This window comes from Ictalurus punctatus, chromosome 27, assembly GCF_001660625.3.
Source record: "Ictalurus punctatus breed USDA103 chromosome 27, Coco_2.0, whole genome shotgun sequence".
Lineage (NCBI taxonomy): Eukaryota > Metazoa > Chordata > Actinopteri > Siluriformes > Ictaluridae > Ictalurus > Ictalurus punctatus.
Window position 1 is genome coordinate 5510001 of NC_030442.2, and position 20762 is coordinate 5530762.

At 36.7% G+C, this 20762-nt stretch overlaps 3 protein-coding genes across 3 annotated transcripts in view; 1 reads left to right on the plus strand and 2 right to left on the minus strand.

Moving 5' to 3' along the window:
• psmc3 (proteasome 26S subunit, ATPase 3) overlaps positions 1 to 4921 on the plus strand; it is a 12512-nt gene extending 7591 nt beyond the window's left edge. The window contains exons 5-11 of the mRNA XM_017458712.3: positions 67 to 129; positions 244 to 381; positions 511 to 654; positions 1499 to 1744; positions 2449 to 2594; positions 3716 to 3797; positions 4581 to 4921. Of these exons, the coding sequence (XP_017314201.1) occupies positions 67 to 129; positions 244 to 381; positions 511 to 654; positions 1499 to 1744; positions 2449 to 2594; positions 3716 to 3797; positions 4581 to 4691 (930 nt within the window). The 3' untranslated portion in view covers positions 4692 to 4921. The remainder of the gene's footprint in view (positions 1 to 66; positions 130 to 243; positions 382 to 510; positions 655 to 1498; positions 1745 to 2448; positions 2595 to 3715; positions 3798 to 4580) is intronic.
• A 123-nt stretch (positions 4922 to 5044) lies between these two features.
• On the minus strand, positions 5045 to 7977 carry aplnr2 (apelin receptor 2). Its single transcript, XM_017458713.3, has one exon. It carries the CDS (start codon positions 7530 to 7532, stop codon positions 6285 to 6287), a length of 1248 nt encoding a protein of 415 aa, XP_017314202.1. The 5' UTR covers positions 7533 to 7977; the 3' UTR covers positions 5045 to 6284.
• A 2987-nt stretch (positions 7978 to 10964) lies between these two features.
• On the minus strand, positions 10965 to 20216 carry cd59 (CD59 molecule (CD59 blood group)). The gene is given in 4 exon segments (NM_001200232.1): positions 10965 to 11764; positions 12295 to 12399; positions 13484 to 13556; positions 20103 to 20216. Coding segments are annotated over 3 exon segments (360 nt in total). The 5' UTR covers positions 13539 to 13556; positions 20103 to 20216; the 3' UTR covers positions 10965 to 11564.
• Between the last annotated feature and the right edge of the window lie 546 nt (positions 20217 to 20762).

Sequence of the window (20762 nt, forward strand, 5' to 3'; positions counted from 1 at the left end):
TTTTTGTTGTTGTTGGATTTTTTTTACTGTTTGGATGTGTTGTAATGTTTTTTGTCATGTCTGCAGACATATTTCCTGCCTGTAATTGGCTTGGTTGATGCTGAGAAACTGAAACCTGGGGATCTTGTGGTATGTAAGCATTTTTATTACTTAATTTCATGATTCATTTTCTTGCTGTTAAAGAAAGATGGAGATTTTGCTTTCCCTATGAACACACCCGTTTGTCTGTCTATGTGTGTTCAGGGTGTTAATAAGGACTCATATCTGATTCTGGAGACTCTGCCCACTGAGTATGACTCCAGAGTGAAGGCCATGGAGGTGGATGAGAGGCCCACTGAGCAGTACAGTGACATTGGAGGCCTCGACAAGCAGATCCAAGAGGTACCGGAGTTCATGCGTTAATCACTGTCTGTCACGAAATATTGCGTATATTGATTTCAGTCCAGTCCTGTTTTTGTCACCGAGATCTAATCTTTATAATGTTCTGTGTGTGTTCCTATTCCTATTCAGTTGGTGGAAGCGATCGTCTTACCCATGAACCATAAGGAAAAGTTTGAGAATTTGGGTATCCAGCCACCAAAAGGTGTTCTGATGTATGGACCTCCAGGAACTGGCAAAACCCTTCTGGCCAGAGCTTGTGCTGCGCAAACCAAAGTAACTAATCTAAAATGAAAGAAAAACTAGTGACTCTGATTATTTGTTGGTGACAGCCTAAGTTTATTTTTTGACTAAAACTACATTTCACACAGTGAAATTTCAATTCTTTTATTCATATCTGCAAAAGGTCAGAAATTAAGCTCTTTGGTCCATAGATCTTCAGTTAGTGATGTGTACTGATCAACAGCTACAAAAACATACAGTATATTATGTATAGGGCTGGGTATTGTGACCAGTTTGGTGATTCGATTCTGATTTATATAATTTATAAATAAAATATATTTATACAGTGTACACAACGTAAGCACAAACTGTACCTCATCTTTACCGTCACTGCCTTTGAACATGAAATACTTCCACACATCAGACTTTAATTTAGCCGGCGCTGGCTTCAGTTGGCTACCGTGACCTTCTGCCATGATCCTCTGTCTATTTGGGTGATTTATTTATTTATTTATTTATTTATTTATGTATGTATGTATGTATTTATTTATTGTAAAGTAGAGCAACTCGAAAGATGGTGACATCTTCAGGACGAGAGGCGAAGTACAGATAATATTCACGTCCTCTCAAGTAAAGCGCTCACACATTAAGAATCGTTCTGGGGTGTTTTGTTAAATGGAAGATCGATTAAAATCTGAGAATCTTTTTTTTTTTGTTTTTTACCCAGCCCTAATTGTCTATAGTTATAGAGTATTAAGCACATGCATAGCCTGGATTAACATTTGACCTTTATTACAGTTTTATAAGGAATGAAAAGCCAGCTCAGTTGACAAACATTAAAAATTCATCTCATTGTGCCTTCTTTACTTTTCTCTTCCGTGTTTGCTGTATCTGTCAGGCGACATTCCTAAAGCTAGCAGGCCCTCAGTTGGTGCAGATGTTTATAGGAGATGGGGCGAAGCTGGTACGTGATGCATTTGCTCTGGCTAAAGAAAAAGCCCCTTCAATCATCTTCATCGATGAGCTGGATGCCATCGGAACCAAGCGCTTTGACAGTGAGAAGGCTGGAGACAGGGAGGTGCAGAGGACCATGTTGGAGCTGCTAAACCAACTTGATGGATTTCAGCCTAACATGCAAGTCAAGGTACAAACCGAGCTCCTTAAAAACTATAGATGAACGTGTTTGTTCTAAAGGACGTGCCCTCATGGGCCAGTGGTGGCTTGGCGGTTAAGGCTCTGGGTTATTGATCGGAAGGTCGGGGGTTCAAGCTCCAGCACTGCCAAGCTGCCACTGTCTGGCCCTTGAGAAAGGCCCTTAACCCTCTCTGTTCCAGGGGCGCTGTATCATGGCTGACCCTGCGCTCTGACCCCAACTTCCTAACATGCTGGGGTATTTCACAAAGACCATCATTATCATGCCGTTCTTGTAATACATCTTTGCTGTTTATCACCAAGAGACAGAAAAGAGAAAAGTGCATGCTATCATGTTAAACTGTAGCTACCTTGATCCATCAACAAATCATAATCAACTCTGATCAATTTTAAAGGAAATGTGTTAGTCTATTTTCTCTAATACTTGACTGGTTGCTAATGTTATGCTGTTACAGTTAAGGCATCAGTGACATAGTAACATTAGATTCATCCATGCATGTACCAATACAGCGCCGAATGTAAACTTTATATGGATCCTAAAATGACACTTTAAGGATGTTATTTAATTTTTTAAAATCTCATTTTATTTAAACATTACTTATATTTCCATCTAGGCTCCATTAGATGCAAATAAACAATTTACATCATACAATATTTTCTGTGAAAATTTGAATTGTGATGCATCCTTTGTTGCAGGTGATTGCTGCTACTAACAGAGTGGACATTCTGGACCCTGCGCTGCTGCGCTCAGGCCGACTGGACCGTAAGATTGAGTTTCCCATGCCTAATGAAGAGGCTCGTGCTCGTATAATGCAGATCCACTCGCGCAAGATGAACGTCAGGTACCTATTTACTCTGTGGCTTATTCACTCTGAGTAATGCCCTGGGACCATGTTTATATCCTGATAATAAGAGTTTAGATAGTTTCTTTCAGCCTTAAAAAAAATCCTAGATGATGATTTATGTGCAAACTAACTTGGTACATATGAATCCAAATTTTATTATGGACTATTGCAGTACCAACAGTTGGACAGTGATATTTTACACGGAAGAATGACTGTGTTATAAGTTTGGGTAGTTTTTTTTTGTTGTTGTTGTGTTTTTGTCAGTTAACAAATTGTGGAATGTTTTATATTGTCATACAGTAAGCTCTTAATGTATAGTATTGTGCAAAAAGTTTAGGCACATGCAAAGAAATGCTGTAGAGCGAAGATGCCTTCAAAATAATGTAATGAAATGTTTGTACATAAAAATAAATAAATAAATAAAAACCATAAAGAGCAGTAAACATTAGTAAATTAAACAAAGTCAATATTTGGTGTGACAAAATGGTAGTCTCCGGTACGATGTGTGCAGTTTTATAAAGAAATGAGCTGTAAGTGTTATTGAGCATCTTGCACAAACAGACACGGTTCTTCTGGAGAATTTGACTTTCACACTTGCTTCTTATTTTTGCAGCAAAATGCAGCAGCCTTGATTGTGTTTTTTTGTCTGGAAAGTGTCTTACATAATACGCTGCTTTATTTACTGACATACAAACATTTTTTTGTAACATTTAATTTTGTGCTAGAAAACTAATGTTTGGGAATCTAAAATGTTTTTTGTACTGACTCAATAATGTAGAAGTCATCAAATAAAAATCTATAACAAAGTTTGTTTAAAAAAAAAATACGGTACCTAAAACTTTTGTTGTGCACTATATGGGATGCAGATGTTTTCTGTAAATTATAATTATAATGCAACATTTTTTAATTGGTCACGCCTCGCGCAATATAAAGAACCTTTTTTTTCCCCATCTTCTTGGGCCATTTCTCAATCATCTTTTAAATGGTTCTTTCTCTCACAGTGAGTTGCTGTATCTTGACAGCATGCATGATTAACATGAGCAGCATTCTCCACAGAGATCTCCCTTTTTTCACTTTCTGTCTTTTCTCACTCTCTCTCTCTCTCTCTCTCTGTTCAGTCCTGATGTGAACTATGAGGAGTTGGCTCGCTGCACTGATGACTTTAATGGTGCTCAGTGTAAAGCTGTCTGTGTGGAGGCGGTGAGTACTTTTCCAGTTTCCAGTTAAGGCCTCGTCTTAGTCACATGTTGACCATTATTGTGTAAGGTGGTAATACTGGCATCATTGTGACTCACTCACAGGCTGGAAATGGCCTGATAAATTTTCTAATCTGGCCCACCAAATGAATTTCTTCAGGACCTTAGAATAGAAATATTTTCTTGAATTCTCTTGAAAGGGAGGGATTTTATTTCTTAACACTTAAGTTTATAAATTGCCAACTGTCATAGTGGTCATTTTGAGTGTTTGATCTGGCATACTTATTTATACAGTAACACAGTGCACTACTTAGCAATTCTGTGATAGCTTATAGGTAGAGCACATAAGTAGCCAATAGCAGGTTTTTTGGGATTTGGCCTGTTTGTTAGCAAGGCAAAAAATGTTCATACTAGAATAAATATTTCTCTATTGATTCGTCTAAATGTATTGCTCCTCATCACAAAATCCAATATCTTTATTGCAGGCCTCTTTTTTTTTTTTTTTTCTTTTTCTTTTTTTTCCGTCCATATGATGCAGCTGTATTTTGTGTAACACGTAACATGTATTAAATCCTGCATAAGATTTCTCTATAGTCACTCCCAACTCCGTGAATGTATTTCAGCGAGATTATGTTGTAACAAATGTTGGTAAATTCAAACACGTTTTGTGTTTGAATCCCTGATATTGGCCTTATGTCTGTGTAGGGCAATGACATATTGTCTGTTACATTTTGTATCTGTTAATATTTTATATTAAGACTTTTTAATGTGTGTGCTGTGTTTTTAGGGCATGATTGCTCTGCGCCGTGGGGCCACTGAGCTGAACCATGAAGATTACATGGAGGGTATTCTGGAGGTGCAAGCCAAGAAAAAGGCCAACCTGCAGTACTATGCTTAGGCCTGGGAACTGACTCGTGTGTGAAAGCATGTGTGAACTAGTGTGTGAGTGTCTGAGGCAGTTGAGTTTCAAGATAAAGCATGGATTAAGCAATGTGAAATGAAAACCGATCAGCTCAGTTGCTCTTGAACTCATCTGACTATTACAAGCCCTGTATGGAGCATTTTCCAGTCTACTGTTCTATTTGTCAATATCCATTTAAAAAAACTAATAAACTTTTTTTTCATTAATGTGTTTTATGATTATCTTGTGTACATCTGGTATTCTAACCTTTTGAGCATATTATACAGTGTGAACATACCTATTTTGGTATGTTTCAGCGTTACATTAATGTAATTATTTTCTTTATCAATTTGTAAGCACGACTATGATGAGGAAGCATAAACAGTTATAATACATAGTTCAGAGGCATTCATGCATGGGATCTAAGGTATTGTCACTAAACCTCCAAGACAGGCCTGTATTAAGGCCTGTATTTGGGAAAGCATAATAAAAACATAACTGCATTGAAGGTCCTGAAGATGGCAGTGGATTCCTCTCAGTGAAAGATTTTAAGGTCAAAAAAGATGAGATTCTATGGTGTGATGAAATCAAGGTTAAACTTGTTCAAGAGTGATCAGCACTAAAGATTTGAGAGGTCCAGCCAGAGCATAGACTTTAATATGTTAATATATTTTTGTTTATTTTTTTATGAATTTTTTTTCATCATGGTGTATTTTTATCCCTCTGCCACTAGGTGAGTTTTCGGGTTGTCCATGCATCCGTCCTTGCATCTGTCAGCGATTCTCAAGAACTTGAGCATGATTATCTCAAGAACAAGTGGTTGAATGTTTGTAGGATTTATAGAGAATTATCCTTGTAACCAGAAAATTAACGGATTAGATTATTAATCGAAACAGATTCAAGGCCAAATGTTAAACTGAAATAGTTTTCCTTCCTGTTTGTCATACAAAGATGTTACATGTTTGATTCTGGCTGTCTATACTTTTTGCCAACAGTCTGTCTATCAAACGGATATTTTAAGGGAATTTCAGGCATACAAATTAGTTACAAGAAGGACTAAGCTTGTTGGCAGCAGAGGCATCCCTGTAGACACAGCTGGCCTTGAGGTCTATTTATTTGAAGATTGATTGTGGGTAAGAATAATTAATTTTAAGCTGATAAAATCAGAACATGAAGGGGTCTGAATACTTACACGTTGCATCAATTACCTCTTCCTGTTTAATACACATTTAATATTCACATGTACGAGACTAGATTACAGTGTCAGAAGGGTGTCTTTTTTTTTTTTTTTAAATAATTTTTCACATACTTTTTGTTTGTTATGAATTTTCTCAGTTAATAACAGTCCAGAAATGTATGTACCAGTCTTTCCCAAAGCCACCAGGGTCAGTGTTTCTTTCCTACAGTTCAGTCCATGTTTGAGACATTATAGAGGAATTCTTAGCACCCACTCATGGAGAAAAATGTAATGTGCTAATTTCAGTTTTCCAGTTCTCAAAGTGCACTTTCAGTACCAGTAAACACACTTAGACAATCTACATCTCATGATACAGTAATTCATATAAAAAATATTTCATATTCAAAATCATATTAACTGCTATATGTTGCAGTTAAAGTATTATTTCCTGTTTTGGATCTGTGTCCTGTGTCTCCTACTATTTTATCCTCTTCCAGCTCATCCCTTGTTCCTGTGTCTCTGTCTTCTGCATCATCCCTTTCTCCCTTGTGTCTCTTCCAAACAAGTTTGACCACACGTTGGCATCGCTGACGGAAGGCTGGGTCACAGCAGGCATAGAGCAGTGGGTTGAGGCAACTGTTCATGTATGCTAGGCAGATTGCATAAGGGTGGACAGCAACCAGCCAGCGGTCAAAGCTGCAGGAGTAGGGCAAAATATCAAGTTCAACCAAATCGGACAGTGTTTTATTGGCGTGGAAGGGCAGCCAACAGAGGAAGAAGGCTAGCACGAGGGCAATAACAATACGCAGGAGCTTGTGTTGGCGCTGTCGATCAGGATGAGGTCCAAGGCGAAAATGGCGAGACAGGAAATGTGCTAGGGAGCAGTAGCAAAGCAGCAGCACAATGAGAGGAAGGAGGAAACCCAAGACAGTAGACTTCAAACCTAGCAGTGCCGACCACATCACCTCAGCTCGCTCTTGTGATGCTGGATCAAGGTCTAGTGAGACCAAAATAGAATAGTCCATGTCACACAAGCACTGCGGACCACTATTATAGTTATGATCATCATCATCCAGCCAATCAGGATGTCCGTCCACCTCTCGGACAGTTCGTAGAAGTAGAGCAGGAAGTGCAAGGACACTGGCTGCCGTCCACACACACCCTATGATGTACCAGGCTCTAACTGGCGCTTGGGTCTTGTTGGGATTATGCCGTTTGATCACACAGTAGCGCTCCACACTGAGTCCAGCCAGAGAGAACACACTGGCATACATGTTCAATGCCACCAGGTAGCTGCTCACTCGGCAAAGGAAGCTGCCAAATGGCCAGTGATAGTCCAGGGCTGTGTAGACTGCCCACAAAGGGAGAGTAGTGACAAAAGCAAGGTCAGCCAGGGCCAAACTGACCATCAGAGACTCTGTTACGGAAGGTGAACAGGAGGGTCTACAGGGAGGTTCAGATTTGTTGTGGCTCCTAATCGTCCATAGCCGACTTCCACAGCAGTTCAGGTATGCGCAGAGCACAAAGGCATTCCCAAATGTACCAACAATGAAGGCTAGGAGGTAAATAACTGGAATCAGTACTCGAGTGGCACTCCATTCTCCGTAATCACACTGGGGATGGGGAAAGGGAGAAGCAAGAGGAAAATCCAACTCTGACATGGAGAATAATCACCAACCAGCGCTGGACTGAGAGAACCGAGTCCCTCTTTTTGGGTTTAGACAGATTTTTCTATTTTGTTTCAATGGAGAACCTTGTCAGACTTTCAGTGCTTTTTTCTGTATGTACTAAAGTGAATGTCAATTTGAATGGTCAGATCCTTCCTCTACATAATTTGTTTAATGTTACATTAATAATAATGTTTAATACCAATATGACAAGACAATTATACCATCTGGATTATTTTGCCAGAAATCCGAGTTTCCTGTAAGAAAGAGATGGAAAACAAGTGTGAAAATGTTGATTGATTTAAAATATCTAGCTCCAGAATATCATAAAAAAGTAATTGTTGCTGCCTTTTGCTATCTCTACCTGATTTATACTGTACACTAATACAAGTCTTTAAAAAAAGAAACATTGACTACAATTAAGGCTAAATGGCAGAAAAAGGTAAAACAATTAATGCACAAACTCTACTTATATGAAGTATTTAAGTTTGTTTTAAATATATAAACAAAAACTAATTATCCTAAGTATAAGTTTTCTCCAACTAAGCTGAATTTCGGGGGGGGGGGGTTAAAGGTGTAAAAATAACTACATTAAGAATGAAAACTGATTTTATAAGTGCTGCTTCAGATATAAATGACCTTAGTAGGACATTATAATTGACCTACCTGTTTCTATAGCTCTCGCTCAGATGAAGAAATTGAGGTCTGTACGCTCTGATGTTTGGGTCTTCTTCAGCTCTGATGTTTAGCGCTTCTTCAGCTCTGATGTTTAGCTCTTCTTCAGCTCTGATGTTTGACTCTTCTTTTGTTGTTCTACTTCTACTCCAGAACTGAAACACAGCTTGTCCTCATCTTCCTCCCACTGCCACTACAACTCAAATTACACTACTCCTGTTTCTCCTTAAGACTCGAGTCTCCCTCTTCAACCTCACCTTCTTTGCTGTTGGACCACCCCTGCAGTGGGTTGGTGAGATCCTCAAACAGAAAGCCAAGTGTTTACGGAGTAGGTAAACTGAGTATATTGATACTACCACTGCTTTGTACACCTCTGCAGTAAAAGGGAGTGTGTGCACACATAACAAAGACTTTAACACTGCCATAAACAAACACTGTCACACAATACCTGCGGCCAAGCAACATAACAGCCAGCAAACACCTCTACAGTCATTCTGAATAGAAATGTATATGCAGGACTGTTGAGGAATGCAGATTTATTCATTTTTTCCCCTTGATAAATGTTTTGGTACTGCATTATTGTAAAAAAACAACAGAAGAGATGATTAAAATGATTTAAATTATTTTAAAAACCGGCACAAACGATTGCATTAAATAAACATTATGTACACAACAGAAATTATGCATGTGGATTTAGAGCCCTAAATGAGTAAGCCAGAGGTGACAGTTTGAAGAAAAACAACGTGAGGAAGAAACCTTAAGAGGAACCAGGCTCAAAGAGGTACCCATCCTCTTCTGTGCAACACATTATTATAAATTATAAATTTATAGATTATAAATCAATCACTCCAGTAATACAGCTACAGTAACTACAGCTATAGAAGACTCACGTCAAACAGTACTAAATGTTTTGAAATAATGTTCATTATGAGCATATTGACATTTAGTTCGTAATATACTGTATATATATATTTTTCATTTTCTCCCTAGTTTGGTCACCTGCCAGTTCCCACCCACCACCCAGCTCTCCGCTATTACACAACAGCTATAACCAGAGTGGGTGAAGGTTAACACACACTTTCTCAGAGATACAGGAAGCCAGCCAACAGCATCTTTTCGAACTGCTGCTCATTTTGCGTCACAGGCCAGCACAAAGCACTTGGAGGAAAGCTCTATCTACCCTCTCCTGCATACAGTTGTGCCCAAAAGATTGCATACCCCTTGCAGAATCTCCAAAATCTTGATACTGTTAACAAAGTTAAAAAGGATCATAAAAATTCCATGTTGTTTTTTTATTTAGTTCTGCCCTGAATAAGCTATTTCACATAATAGATGTTTACATATAGTCCACAAGACAAGATAATAGCTGAATTTATCAACATTACCCTGTTCAAAAGTTTACACACCCCTGATTCTTAATCCTGTGTGTTATTACCTAGATGATCAGTGACTGTGTTTGTTTTGTGAGAGTTGTTCATTAGTCCCTTGTTTGTCCTGAGCAGTTAAACTGCCCACTGTTCTTCAGAAAAATCCTCCAGGTCCTGCACATTATTTCCTTTTCCAGCATCTTCTGCATATTTGACCTCTTTCCAACAGTGGCTATATGATGTTGAGATCCATCTTTTCACACTGAGGATAACTGAGGGACTCGTACACAACTATTACAAAAGGTGCATTCACTGATACTCAGGAAGGCAGCACCATACATTAAGCACTGGGGTATGACCCCCACATTCTGTTTATTAGAGTAGTTATGCCAGACATTAAGCATTATGTTGTAAAAATTATTTAATATTTCTTTTCCTGACATACAATACAGTTCTGAACCCAAATGTTTTCATCCTTAGCCATGAACTGCTATTTAACTAATAAATTCCAAAGAGTATTCAAGTGGGAAATGTGTTTGCCATTTCTGTGGTCAGGCTTGGGTTAAACACACTGTTCTGGTGTGTACATTTCTGAAACAAAAGAACTGTAAATTAATCTCTGTCACTCTGGGTACACACGTGTGTGTGTGTTCCTAGAGTGGTAAAAAATCCTTTCGTTTCCAAATGTTCATTGTAAGAAGGACTAAACAGAGGAGCTGTTTACAAGGTTTCAATGTGCTGCATTGTGATACAAATGTTTAAAGATGTTGTCTATGTGAGGCATGTGTCAAAACACCAGTTTTATGTTTCAAGTTTTGGGGAACGAGTCTTTCCTCTGATATGTGAAGAAATGGTTTCAGATATTTGGTTTATATAATCAGTTTTAGTATCCAAGTGATTGAGAAATATACAGACATTAACCAGCAAATTACACTTGTGTCATAAATACTCCTTGAATGAGGTAATGGCGTGTGTGTGCACGCTTGAAATGGCCCATCACATACTAGCATCCCATCTAGGGTGCATTCATGCCTTATCCTGACCAGGATAAAGTGGTTACTTGTTATAATATTCTCATTAATATTGTTATTAGTCCCACTACTATTATATTTTCTATATGCATAATAATATAGGAAATATTTCCAAAGAAAATGAGTATGAAGGAATTCAGTGACGGGACATAACCTTAAAATTTGTATATACAATATAGAAAGAAAAACACAAGACTGGCAAAGAAGACAAAAAGGGGATAACGAATAATTATGGGGAAACTATTTCCCCATATTCTAAATCTACAGATTTACCAATACTGATATATATATATATATATATATATATATATATATTTATTATATGCGCAGAAGTAGACACTGAACAACAGCAGTTTGAGTTTAAAGTTGCTTCCTTTATTGGATGTACACTTATTAGTACTGGAAGACTAGTCTTGGGGGAAAAGCCCAATTGTAAAGACTTCTGTTCAATGTAAAAGATGACTTCTCCTTTTGTTTGAAGTTCCAAAACCAAAGTCCATGGTTAAGGAGAGCCCGAGTTACACTCCTCTAACAGAATAAAGCCAATAATGCCATTAGTATTGAATACTATATAAAATGGAGTCATTTTGTACAGATGTTAGTGCACATACAGTATCCAACCATGTTACCAGTATTAACTCTATAAAGTAATGAATAAATAAATTAATACATTTTAATGAGAATAAAAATAATGTAACCTATACAATTTCACTTCCTCAGAGCAAATTTAACATCAACTGAAAATATATACCAATAAATTTAAATACCATTAATGTGAAGTATTCATTTTATTAATTACTATGAATCTGTTGACATTGTGCTATTACAAAAAAAAGGCGGTCTCTGTAGTTTGTCTGTTTATTTATTTTAAATCTTGAACACCTTAAAAGTAAAACACTGAGGGCTAGTATTGTTATGCACAGTATCAGAGGGCAGTATCCGAACATGTTTGATTAAATGATGCACCACCAGAACAGAGCCAGAGAAAGAAGCATGGCCATCACTGAAGTCCTGGCTGTGCTCACAGATGCACCGTTACACAAGTCTTTGTCGCAGCAGTCGTGAGTGAAGCTGGCCACATGGGGAAACATGGTACTAAGGATAGCAGATTTACAGTCTGAATACCGGATACACTGCCGGTATATTTTCCCATCTGAAGCACAGTGTGAGAGAGAGAAAGTCAGAGGACAGTCTTGTGTAAAATCATGAGTTAAGCAATACATATTTCAGAACGTAACGAGTAAAACGTACAGGAGAAATTACATGTTGAATGCTGCTCAAGCCAGATAAGTTTTTATAGAAAAGCTACTTCAAATAATAAAATACATGCATAAAACAGCATTTCTTCTCCCATTTCTTTAAAAAGTTACCCATGATTATATTACAAGATAATAATTGGTGTACCACCTGCTTTGGCCCTATTCTTTGTCCAGACCAATATTCTTTTAGTCAGTTCTAACCTCAGTAATGAATTTCCATGAATTCAAAGTGGAGATATGTTGAACTTTACCTTATCCATAAGTTATCACTTAGTCATCTTGAAGCATACTATAACAGCTATAAACAATACAGTAACTTCAGTTAAACTAATAACTAAAGAGTGTGTGTGTGTGTGTGTGTGTGTGTGTGTGTGTGTGTGTGTGTGTGTGTGTGTGTGTGTGTGTGTGTGTGTGTGTCACACACTTCTCTCTCTCAGTATCAGGCAGCCGTCATTATGGCCACCACAGTTAATGGTGTTATTGCATTTGCCGGTGTAGTCTACACAATTGTAGCACTTAATAGCAGAGCCTGGGGCAGAGGGAGAAAAAAATTTTAAAAATTACTCATTAGTCCATCACTATTGAATGTGTACTCTTCATAGGATTTTTGTAATTTATACATAAATAGAGGAATCAATGTTTTGAGGGCCATTAGATCTTAGATTGATAAGAGCGCTCTCTCACTCTCTTTTAAAATTTAATTGAAAAAAGTGGCAGATCACACTAAATAAACAATATTGTACTATACTGTTCAATATTGTAATAAGGTATAAAAGGTGGTTTAATATCAGACCGTCATCTAACATTTGGCACAGATTATTGCATAGTACATTACAACACTACATGCTCACCCTTTTTTTTTTTTTTTTAAATTCATGTTTATGTATGAGACAATAAAAATCCTCACGCTTTTATTAATCAGTCAAGTGTACATATTGTGAGAGAAATGTATTAAGTTCTTGTATTTTTTAGGGCTGCAACTAACGATTATTTTCATAATCGATTAGTTGGCCGATTATTTTTTCGATTAATCAATTAATCCGATTGGTGGGGGACAAACTTTCAGGTTAGTAAAAAAACTAATGTGTTCCATTTGAGACAATATTACCTTTCTAAAATTCAAATTCTCAACCTTTTGTGAGCTCTGGACCCCTAGAATATTTCGAACAATCCACAATTATAGGCTACAACCACAACCACAATTATAGGCTATATATTTAACAGTCATTTCTATGTATGTTGCTTATTTTATTAATATTTAATATTAATAATATTAACATTAAAATTGAATCAAAACATTTCAAGATTTCATTTTTTACATTTTATTGTTGGTGTGACATTTAATTTGACTCTCTGAATTATCCTTTGTTTATTTTATCCATGAATGTGACACTTGAGCTTCTATACCACTCATAGGTTTTTGCAAATGTTTGTAGAGTAGCGCAGCTGAGCGCTCTCATTCTACTCTCATTTTCCTCTTCCTGTATGTATCGTCTGCAATAAACTCATACTCCTGAGAGGATGAGTCTACTGCTGTTTGTCTAATTTCCATGACAAATCTGAGAACGAGTCTACTGGTGTTTGTCTGATTTCCACAACAATACTGTACTTACCCAGCCCAATAAGGGCCAGAACAAATACCACGCTCACTTGCACAAAAACTTTCATCCTGCACCCTGTGGTCTTCTGAAAGAGAGAGAGTGAGTTTCACAATGTCACCATTTGATTTTTCAGAACTCCCTGCATTATCCACAGATATTTATGTATAATTATACAACTTACAGCATATATGCCACTGAGAAATTAATTCACTGGAAAACCACTAAACCACCTCATACAGTCTCATGAAAACATAAGTACACCCCCATGGAAACTGTTGGCTTTTTTGACATATCTGAACAAGCAAACATTTGATCATCTTTGAGACAGTGCCAATTAATGAATTAGAACTACTTGAACAAAACCACAAGGAAAATTTGCTTTTTCAATCATTTACTCAACAGAAATATCAATAGATGTGATATTCTTCTGTGGAAAAAGTAAGTACACCCTTGGCCTCAGAAACTAGTATTACCCCCTTTAGCAGAAATAACTTCTTGTAGGCGTTTTGCATAATTGTCCCCGAGTCTGTGACATCGGCTTGCTGGAATTTTTGACTGCTCTTCCACACAATATTCTTTCAGTTGCAAGATGTTTGAGGGTTTTCTTGCATGTACTGCCCGTTTCAAATCCCCCCCACGACATTTCAATGTTTCAAAGAGGATAAAAAGTTTACTTGTTCAAATATGTAGAAAAAACTCCCCAACAGTTTCCATGGGGTGTACTTATTTTTTTCACATGACTGTATAACCGATCAGAACAGTTCAGTACAAAGCACACCAAGGATATTACAGCTGTCAGCATTTCATTGTTACATAATAAGCAGTAAACAAAATACAAATGGGAAGATGATGAGTGTGTGTTTTTGTGCACGTAAGCATCCCTTCTCACAATGTGACCTCAGGGAATGTTTGGCAGTCCTCTTATCTTATCTCATTTTGGGAGGCCTGAGTGTGAAGCACAGAAGTGAAAATCTCATTGGATTAACAAACTTTGTGATCATATACAGTGGTAAGGCATGTTTATAATATTCACAGTATTTACTCGATTACAATAAAGACACAGTAAATTTCTTATATATTTTTCTACACCCAACTGGACAAGTCTTGGGCTGCAGCTGCCAAAATCTTGCTTATTTCAAAGCAACTAATCAAAATTAAATTGAATAAATTTCCACAAAGAATGGCAAATGTAAGTACAGACAGTATATCTATGATATACAGAACCATTTCTATTGTAAGATACACTGCCTGGCCAAAAAAAGGTTGCTGTTTGGATTTAAATAAGCAAATACTTAATCCTAGCCTAATGATGATAAGCCTATGATTGGATCATTATAGCAGTGATTAATACGTTTCAGCTGGCAACAATTCTTTCTAATTGATGCAGTCAGTGTGTAACTACTCATTTCTTAAACAACTATGTTGGAAGATGTATCCCATGGTCGTGAAAAACATGTTACTGTGATTCAGAAAGGGCAAATTATTGGCCTGCATCAAGCAAAGAAAACAAAAACTGTCCAACGCATTATTAAAACCTGGAAGGAGTGTGGTGAACAGTTAACTTTAAGATTTTGAACATTAATTTTTCCGACCACATTTCTTTCTCAATGATTATGATCTTTATGATCTTTTATTTGTGAAGTCACATTGTTTAAAAACAACAACAACAAAAAAACAGTACAACTCACGGCTGTGTATAATAGTGAAAGTAAGAGCATTTCCACATGTACAGTGCGACAAGAACTTAAAGGATTGGGATTGAACAGCTGTGTGGCTTAATTAGTGCGAGGCTGTTCAGATAAAAACGACTTCAATTTGCTTGGGAGGAAAAGATTGGACTGTGGAGCAAAGTCCAGATTTACATTCCAAATTGATGGGTGCATCAGGGGTAAGAAGGGAAGCACATGAAGTGATGCACCAATCATGCATAGTGCCTAATATACCAGCCTCTGGAGGTAGTGTTATAATCTGGGGTCGTTTCAGTTGGTCAGGTTTAGGCTCAGCAACATTATGAAGCAATAAAATGAAGTCAGCTGAGTATCTGAATGTACTGAATGACTATATTATACCATCAATGGATTTTTTTCTTCCCTGACAGCACAGTCATATTTTTTGGCCAGGCTATTGTGTATATTGCAAAAGAATGGGCCAGGGAAATGGGGAGAGGAGAATGTTCATTCTATGTTTGTGCACCATGGTGAGCTGGTGTCCAAAACAAAGGCTGAAGAAAATAACTTTTGGAATTTTTGTGCTAGTTCCAGGTCTTTTGTGTGGGCTTTTGAGATGTAGTTGGGCTAGACAGTTTGCTGAAACCTGGCAACCCTGGTTAAAGATATTAGCTATACTGAGCATCGCACACTGCAACTGTTGATGGGAAGCACATTTGCTGTTTCAAACACAATTGAAAAAAAGGTATGTCTAAAACCACTCAAAACAAGCTGTCCTAGACTGTATGCTGGATGCTGTATGTATAGTACAGTATGCTGTCGACTCTCAGCTGCATACTACAGGGCTACTCTAAAAATATACTAGTCTAAATAGTAGTCTAATGTACAAGTCAAGTGCAATAGCCTATACAGTACGTTCATATGGTACCAATAATCTGATATTAACCCAATTAAGACGATACTCTGATTAAGAGACTAGCATGTAAACAGCAATTATTGATTAACTTAATCTGACTAAAGTCATACTCGAAGTACAAACAAAATTAATTAAGACATGTGGAGTACTCCTGTTTTAGTTGCATTATCATCGTTTGAGGCTATGTTGTTATTAATGTTATTAATTTCCTGCTTCACTAAAATCTCTGGCCACAAGCTGCTGCTATGTCACTGACCACAAGAGACAGAAAGAGCTAATTACGCTATAGTCTTTAAAAAGTATAAAAAAACTCAAGTCGCTGAAAACGACAGGATAATTTATTATGACCAAGCTACACCAGCAAAGTAAAATCTGCTGCATCTTGTAGATGTTGTTCTTGTTATGATGTCTTTGTTAGTCACACAGCCAAGTAGGCATTACCCAATATTAAGACTTATTTGGTTACTTTTAATTAGTGTTTTTATTCATGTGTCTATAATGGGGCAGTTTGTTGTAAAACTTAATCATTTAAATGAATATTGGTTTATTTAAGTCAGGAATCAGTATTAGTATCGGACCTAAATATTCATCTTGTTTGATTGCTATTGTGTGAATAATGAAGTGCACTTCTCCTCTTTTCTCCACTTTATTAGGAACACTTGTACAATAATGTAGCAGTAGTATGCAGATGCAGCTCAAGAGTTTCAGTTAATGTTCATATCAAACATCATAATGGAATAAAATTTATTTCAGTGACTTTATCCCATGGCCAAATACAGAAATGTAGCATCCAGTGTAGTCCAAATATATGTTGACTGGGGAAAACAATTGATAGAGACAAGAGAGATGGGAGACTGTCTTGCTGGGGTTTTTAACCCAAAACATATACTTCATAAGAAAAACTAGGCAGAAAATAACAACTAATAAATTGCAGCATGATACCGTCCTAAAACATGGCACTAATAAAAATAACACTTTCGGCCCCTTTTCCCCTTTCTGATTACAGACATGCTCCAAAGTATGACTTGGAATGGCAGGATTTCTACACACTAATGAAACACAATGCAAAAGGGAATTACAATCAGTTCAAACAGAAAGTCAGTATTTAGTTCTTAAAAAGTAATATCCTGCTTGTGAAGGTATGTTTTTAAGTGTGGCACTTTTGCATTTCAGACCATTTCACTGGAGTGATTATTTTTCACTATGGCATGGAATCTTCTTGTTAATATATTTTGAGACATAATATATGCAGAAATATTTATAAATGCTTTCTTGCCACATCATATGACTTCTATTTTTATTCAAGTTATTACCAACCAAAAAATAAACCTACTTAAAAATATGCAGATAAAATACCCCTTATTACTAACAAGAGTTTTTGAGGGTGAAACTATTTATTTTCAAAAGTTTTTAAACAGAAGATTACAATGACAATTATATATAGCCAAAAGTTTGTGGACAACTGACCATCACACCCATATGTGGTTCTTCACCAAACTGTTGACAAAAAAATTGGAAGCACACAATTATGTGTATGAATGTCTTTGTAAACTGTAGCATTACAATTTTCCTTCACTGGAAATAAGGGGCCCAAACCTGTTCCAGTATGACAATGCCCCTTTGCACAACGCAAGGCTGAGTGGCCTGCACAGAGCCCCAACCTAAATCCCACGGAACAGTGTTGGGATGACCTAGAATGCAGACTGCACCCCAGGCCTGACCTCACTAATGCTCTTGTAGCTACATGAGCACAAATCCCCACAGCCACATCTGCAATGGGATGTTTGAGAAGCAAAGGTGTCCAAAAACTTTTGGCCTAAGTGTATTTATATTTGACATTATTGTAATGTCAAATGCAATGAATAAAAAAAAAATATTGAATCTTCAAGTTGAATTTTAATTTCAAATAAATTATACACACACACACACACATACATACATATTATATAAAATATATATATTATTTATATATATATATATATATATATAATATATATATAAATAATATATATAAATTATATATATATATATATATATATATATATATATATATATATATATATATAAATAATATCTCTCTCTCTCTCTCTCTCTCTCTCTATATATATATATATATATATATATATATATATATATATATATATATATATATATATATATATATATATATGAATGATGTGGATGGGGTCACCTATATAGACGCTCAAGTCTCATACATTATTCAATTATCCAGCAGATTGCTAACCTCGGATACTATAGACATAAAGCTAAAAACTCATGAAATTTAAAAAAGACTCTTTCAACACACAGTGCTGTTTGGCTCACTGCTCTTTGACAGTACTGTTGCGGATGAGTAATCACACTTCCTGGTGTCCATCTATATATACAGCTCTGGAAAACATTAAGAGACCATTGCAAAATTTTCTTAAATCAGCATCTCTACATGTATGGCAGCCATTCCATTCCAGTGTCTGTTGAATTCCAACACAAGCACACTGCATTCTACTGAATGAAGTACTGATTAAGTGATCACCTGAACCAAATCTTATTTAATGAGGAAATTATATATATATATATATATATATATATATATATATATATATATATATATATATATATATATATATATATATATATATATATATATAAAAAAAACACTGCTGTGATCATCTTTTGCAATAGAACTAGCTGGATGACAAAGACAGCGCTAGCCTAGTAGTGCCTCAAAAGTAACTGGAATAAAAAAAATAACTATTGACCATGCCAAAAGAATTGAAAAGTAAAGTTTTGAGTGAGGAAAAGAAGGGTTCAATTCTGGCGTTACCCACAGAGGGATACAGTGAGCATTGGGTTGCTTCCATCCTGAAAATTTCAAAAACAGCGGTCCAGAAGAACAAGGTCAAGCAGCAGACATTGGGGACAACAAAGCTACAAAGCAGCAGAAGGCGAAAACGACCCTCCACTGACCGGGATGACTGTAAACTCATTCAAATGTCAATCAACAACCATAGGATGACATCAAGTGACCTACAAAAAGAATGGCGAATGCCAGCTGGAGTGAAGTGCATGGCAAGGACGTTTCTAAACAGGCTCCTAGGGGCAGGGCTGAAGGCTTATAAAGCTAGAAAAAAGCCCTTCATCAACGAGAAGAAAAGAAGAGCCAGGCTGATGTTCGAAAAAGACCATAAGGATTGGACCGTAGAGGACTGGAGTAAGGTCATCTTCTCTGATGAGTCCAATTTTCAGCTTTGCCCAACACCTGGTCGTCTAATGGTTAGACAGAGACCTGGAGAGGCCTACAAGCCACTGTGTCTCGCACCCACTGTGACATTTGGTGGAGGTTCGGTGATGATCTGGGGGTGCTTCAGCAAGGTTGAAATCAGGCAGATTGTTCTTTGTGCAATAACAAAGAAATGTATTCAAATGTAAAATATTCTCTGATTTCAACACACCAGCAAAAATAAATTTTTGATGATGAAACATTTCAAAACAAATAACCTACTGTTATTCTCTTAAATGGCCAGTTGTACCTAAAATGAAGGACATTCAGTTCATCATTAATGTTTATCCTGCTGCTGAAATTTTACGGAAAATATTCTGTTTTGAAGTAGAGCTCTGAAAATAAAATGCACTGCACAATACATAACTAACTGAATGATCTAATACTTTATAGTTCCTAATAAAGTGGCCGGTGAGTGCATGTCTATATTGCGTATTTGAAATTTGAGATAAAGTGCAAAGGTTTGTTTGTTTACTAAAGTGATGATCTGCCTAATAGTTAAAGACTAACTCTGTAGAGGACGTGCTTTGGTTGAATCATCTTGTAACTGTGGCGTTTCTGTCCACCGGAAATGATGTATATTGTGTTTTGATAAATTGCAGAGAAAGAACTTGAATGCGCAAATCCCACAATTATCCGCCATCATGGCAGAGGCACTCATATCAATTTCCTGCCGCAGTTAGCAATCCACTAATTAAAACAGAGAGAAGCGAAATAATTAGACGTCATTTAAAGTCTGATAGAAATCATGAAGCGTTATTAACTTACCCGTTTTATCAGACGCTCCTCAAGAACCTAATTACTCACTGCTTTCTCTCTGATCTGAGAGCTCTGTGTCTGTGATCACCAGATTCGCCAACAGCCGTCATCTGGCCACGCCTTACAGGGTTGCCAGGTCAGTGACAGATCCATCTTACAGCTATTCAACGTACACCAATGTGTCTATCGGTGTCAGATGCCATTAAAAACGGAATTACTCTAAACTGTTTATTTTCTTATTTTAAAATGGAGTTAATTACTACATATACTGTCAAGTAAAAGGATAAACCATGACATTAACGGAAAACTCCCGCAGATTAACAGTAAACCTGGCAACACCTGATGTCTACGCAGAGACAAATTAATAGGCTAATAACAGCTGAATGCAAATAAAGCACTACACTACTGTTAAATATATTGTGTGATTCCAAAGTTGCGTACAATTTCCATAAATATTTTTTTCCACCATGATCTTAACACTGTAAATATCTTGATCAATTCTCAATTTATGGAGAGCTTGTACCCAGTACTTCAGAATAATTATATACATCACACCATCAATTTAAAGCTTTTTTTTTTTTTGGCCATATCATATTTAAAACCACACTTCAAGTTGTTGGGACCCATGACATGGAGTAAGCAGGTACACAACTATGAGAATGACACAAT

Bases quoted from the DNA above. Each gene is read 5' to 3' on its own strand.
- aplnr2 (XM_017458713.3), bottom strand. From the start codon at position 7,532: ATGTCAGAGTTGGATTTTCCTCTTGCTTCTCCCTTTCCCCATCCCCAG.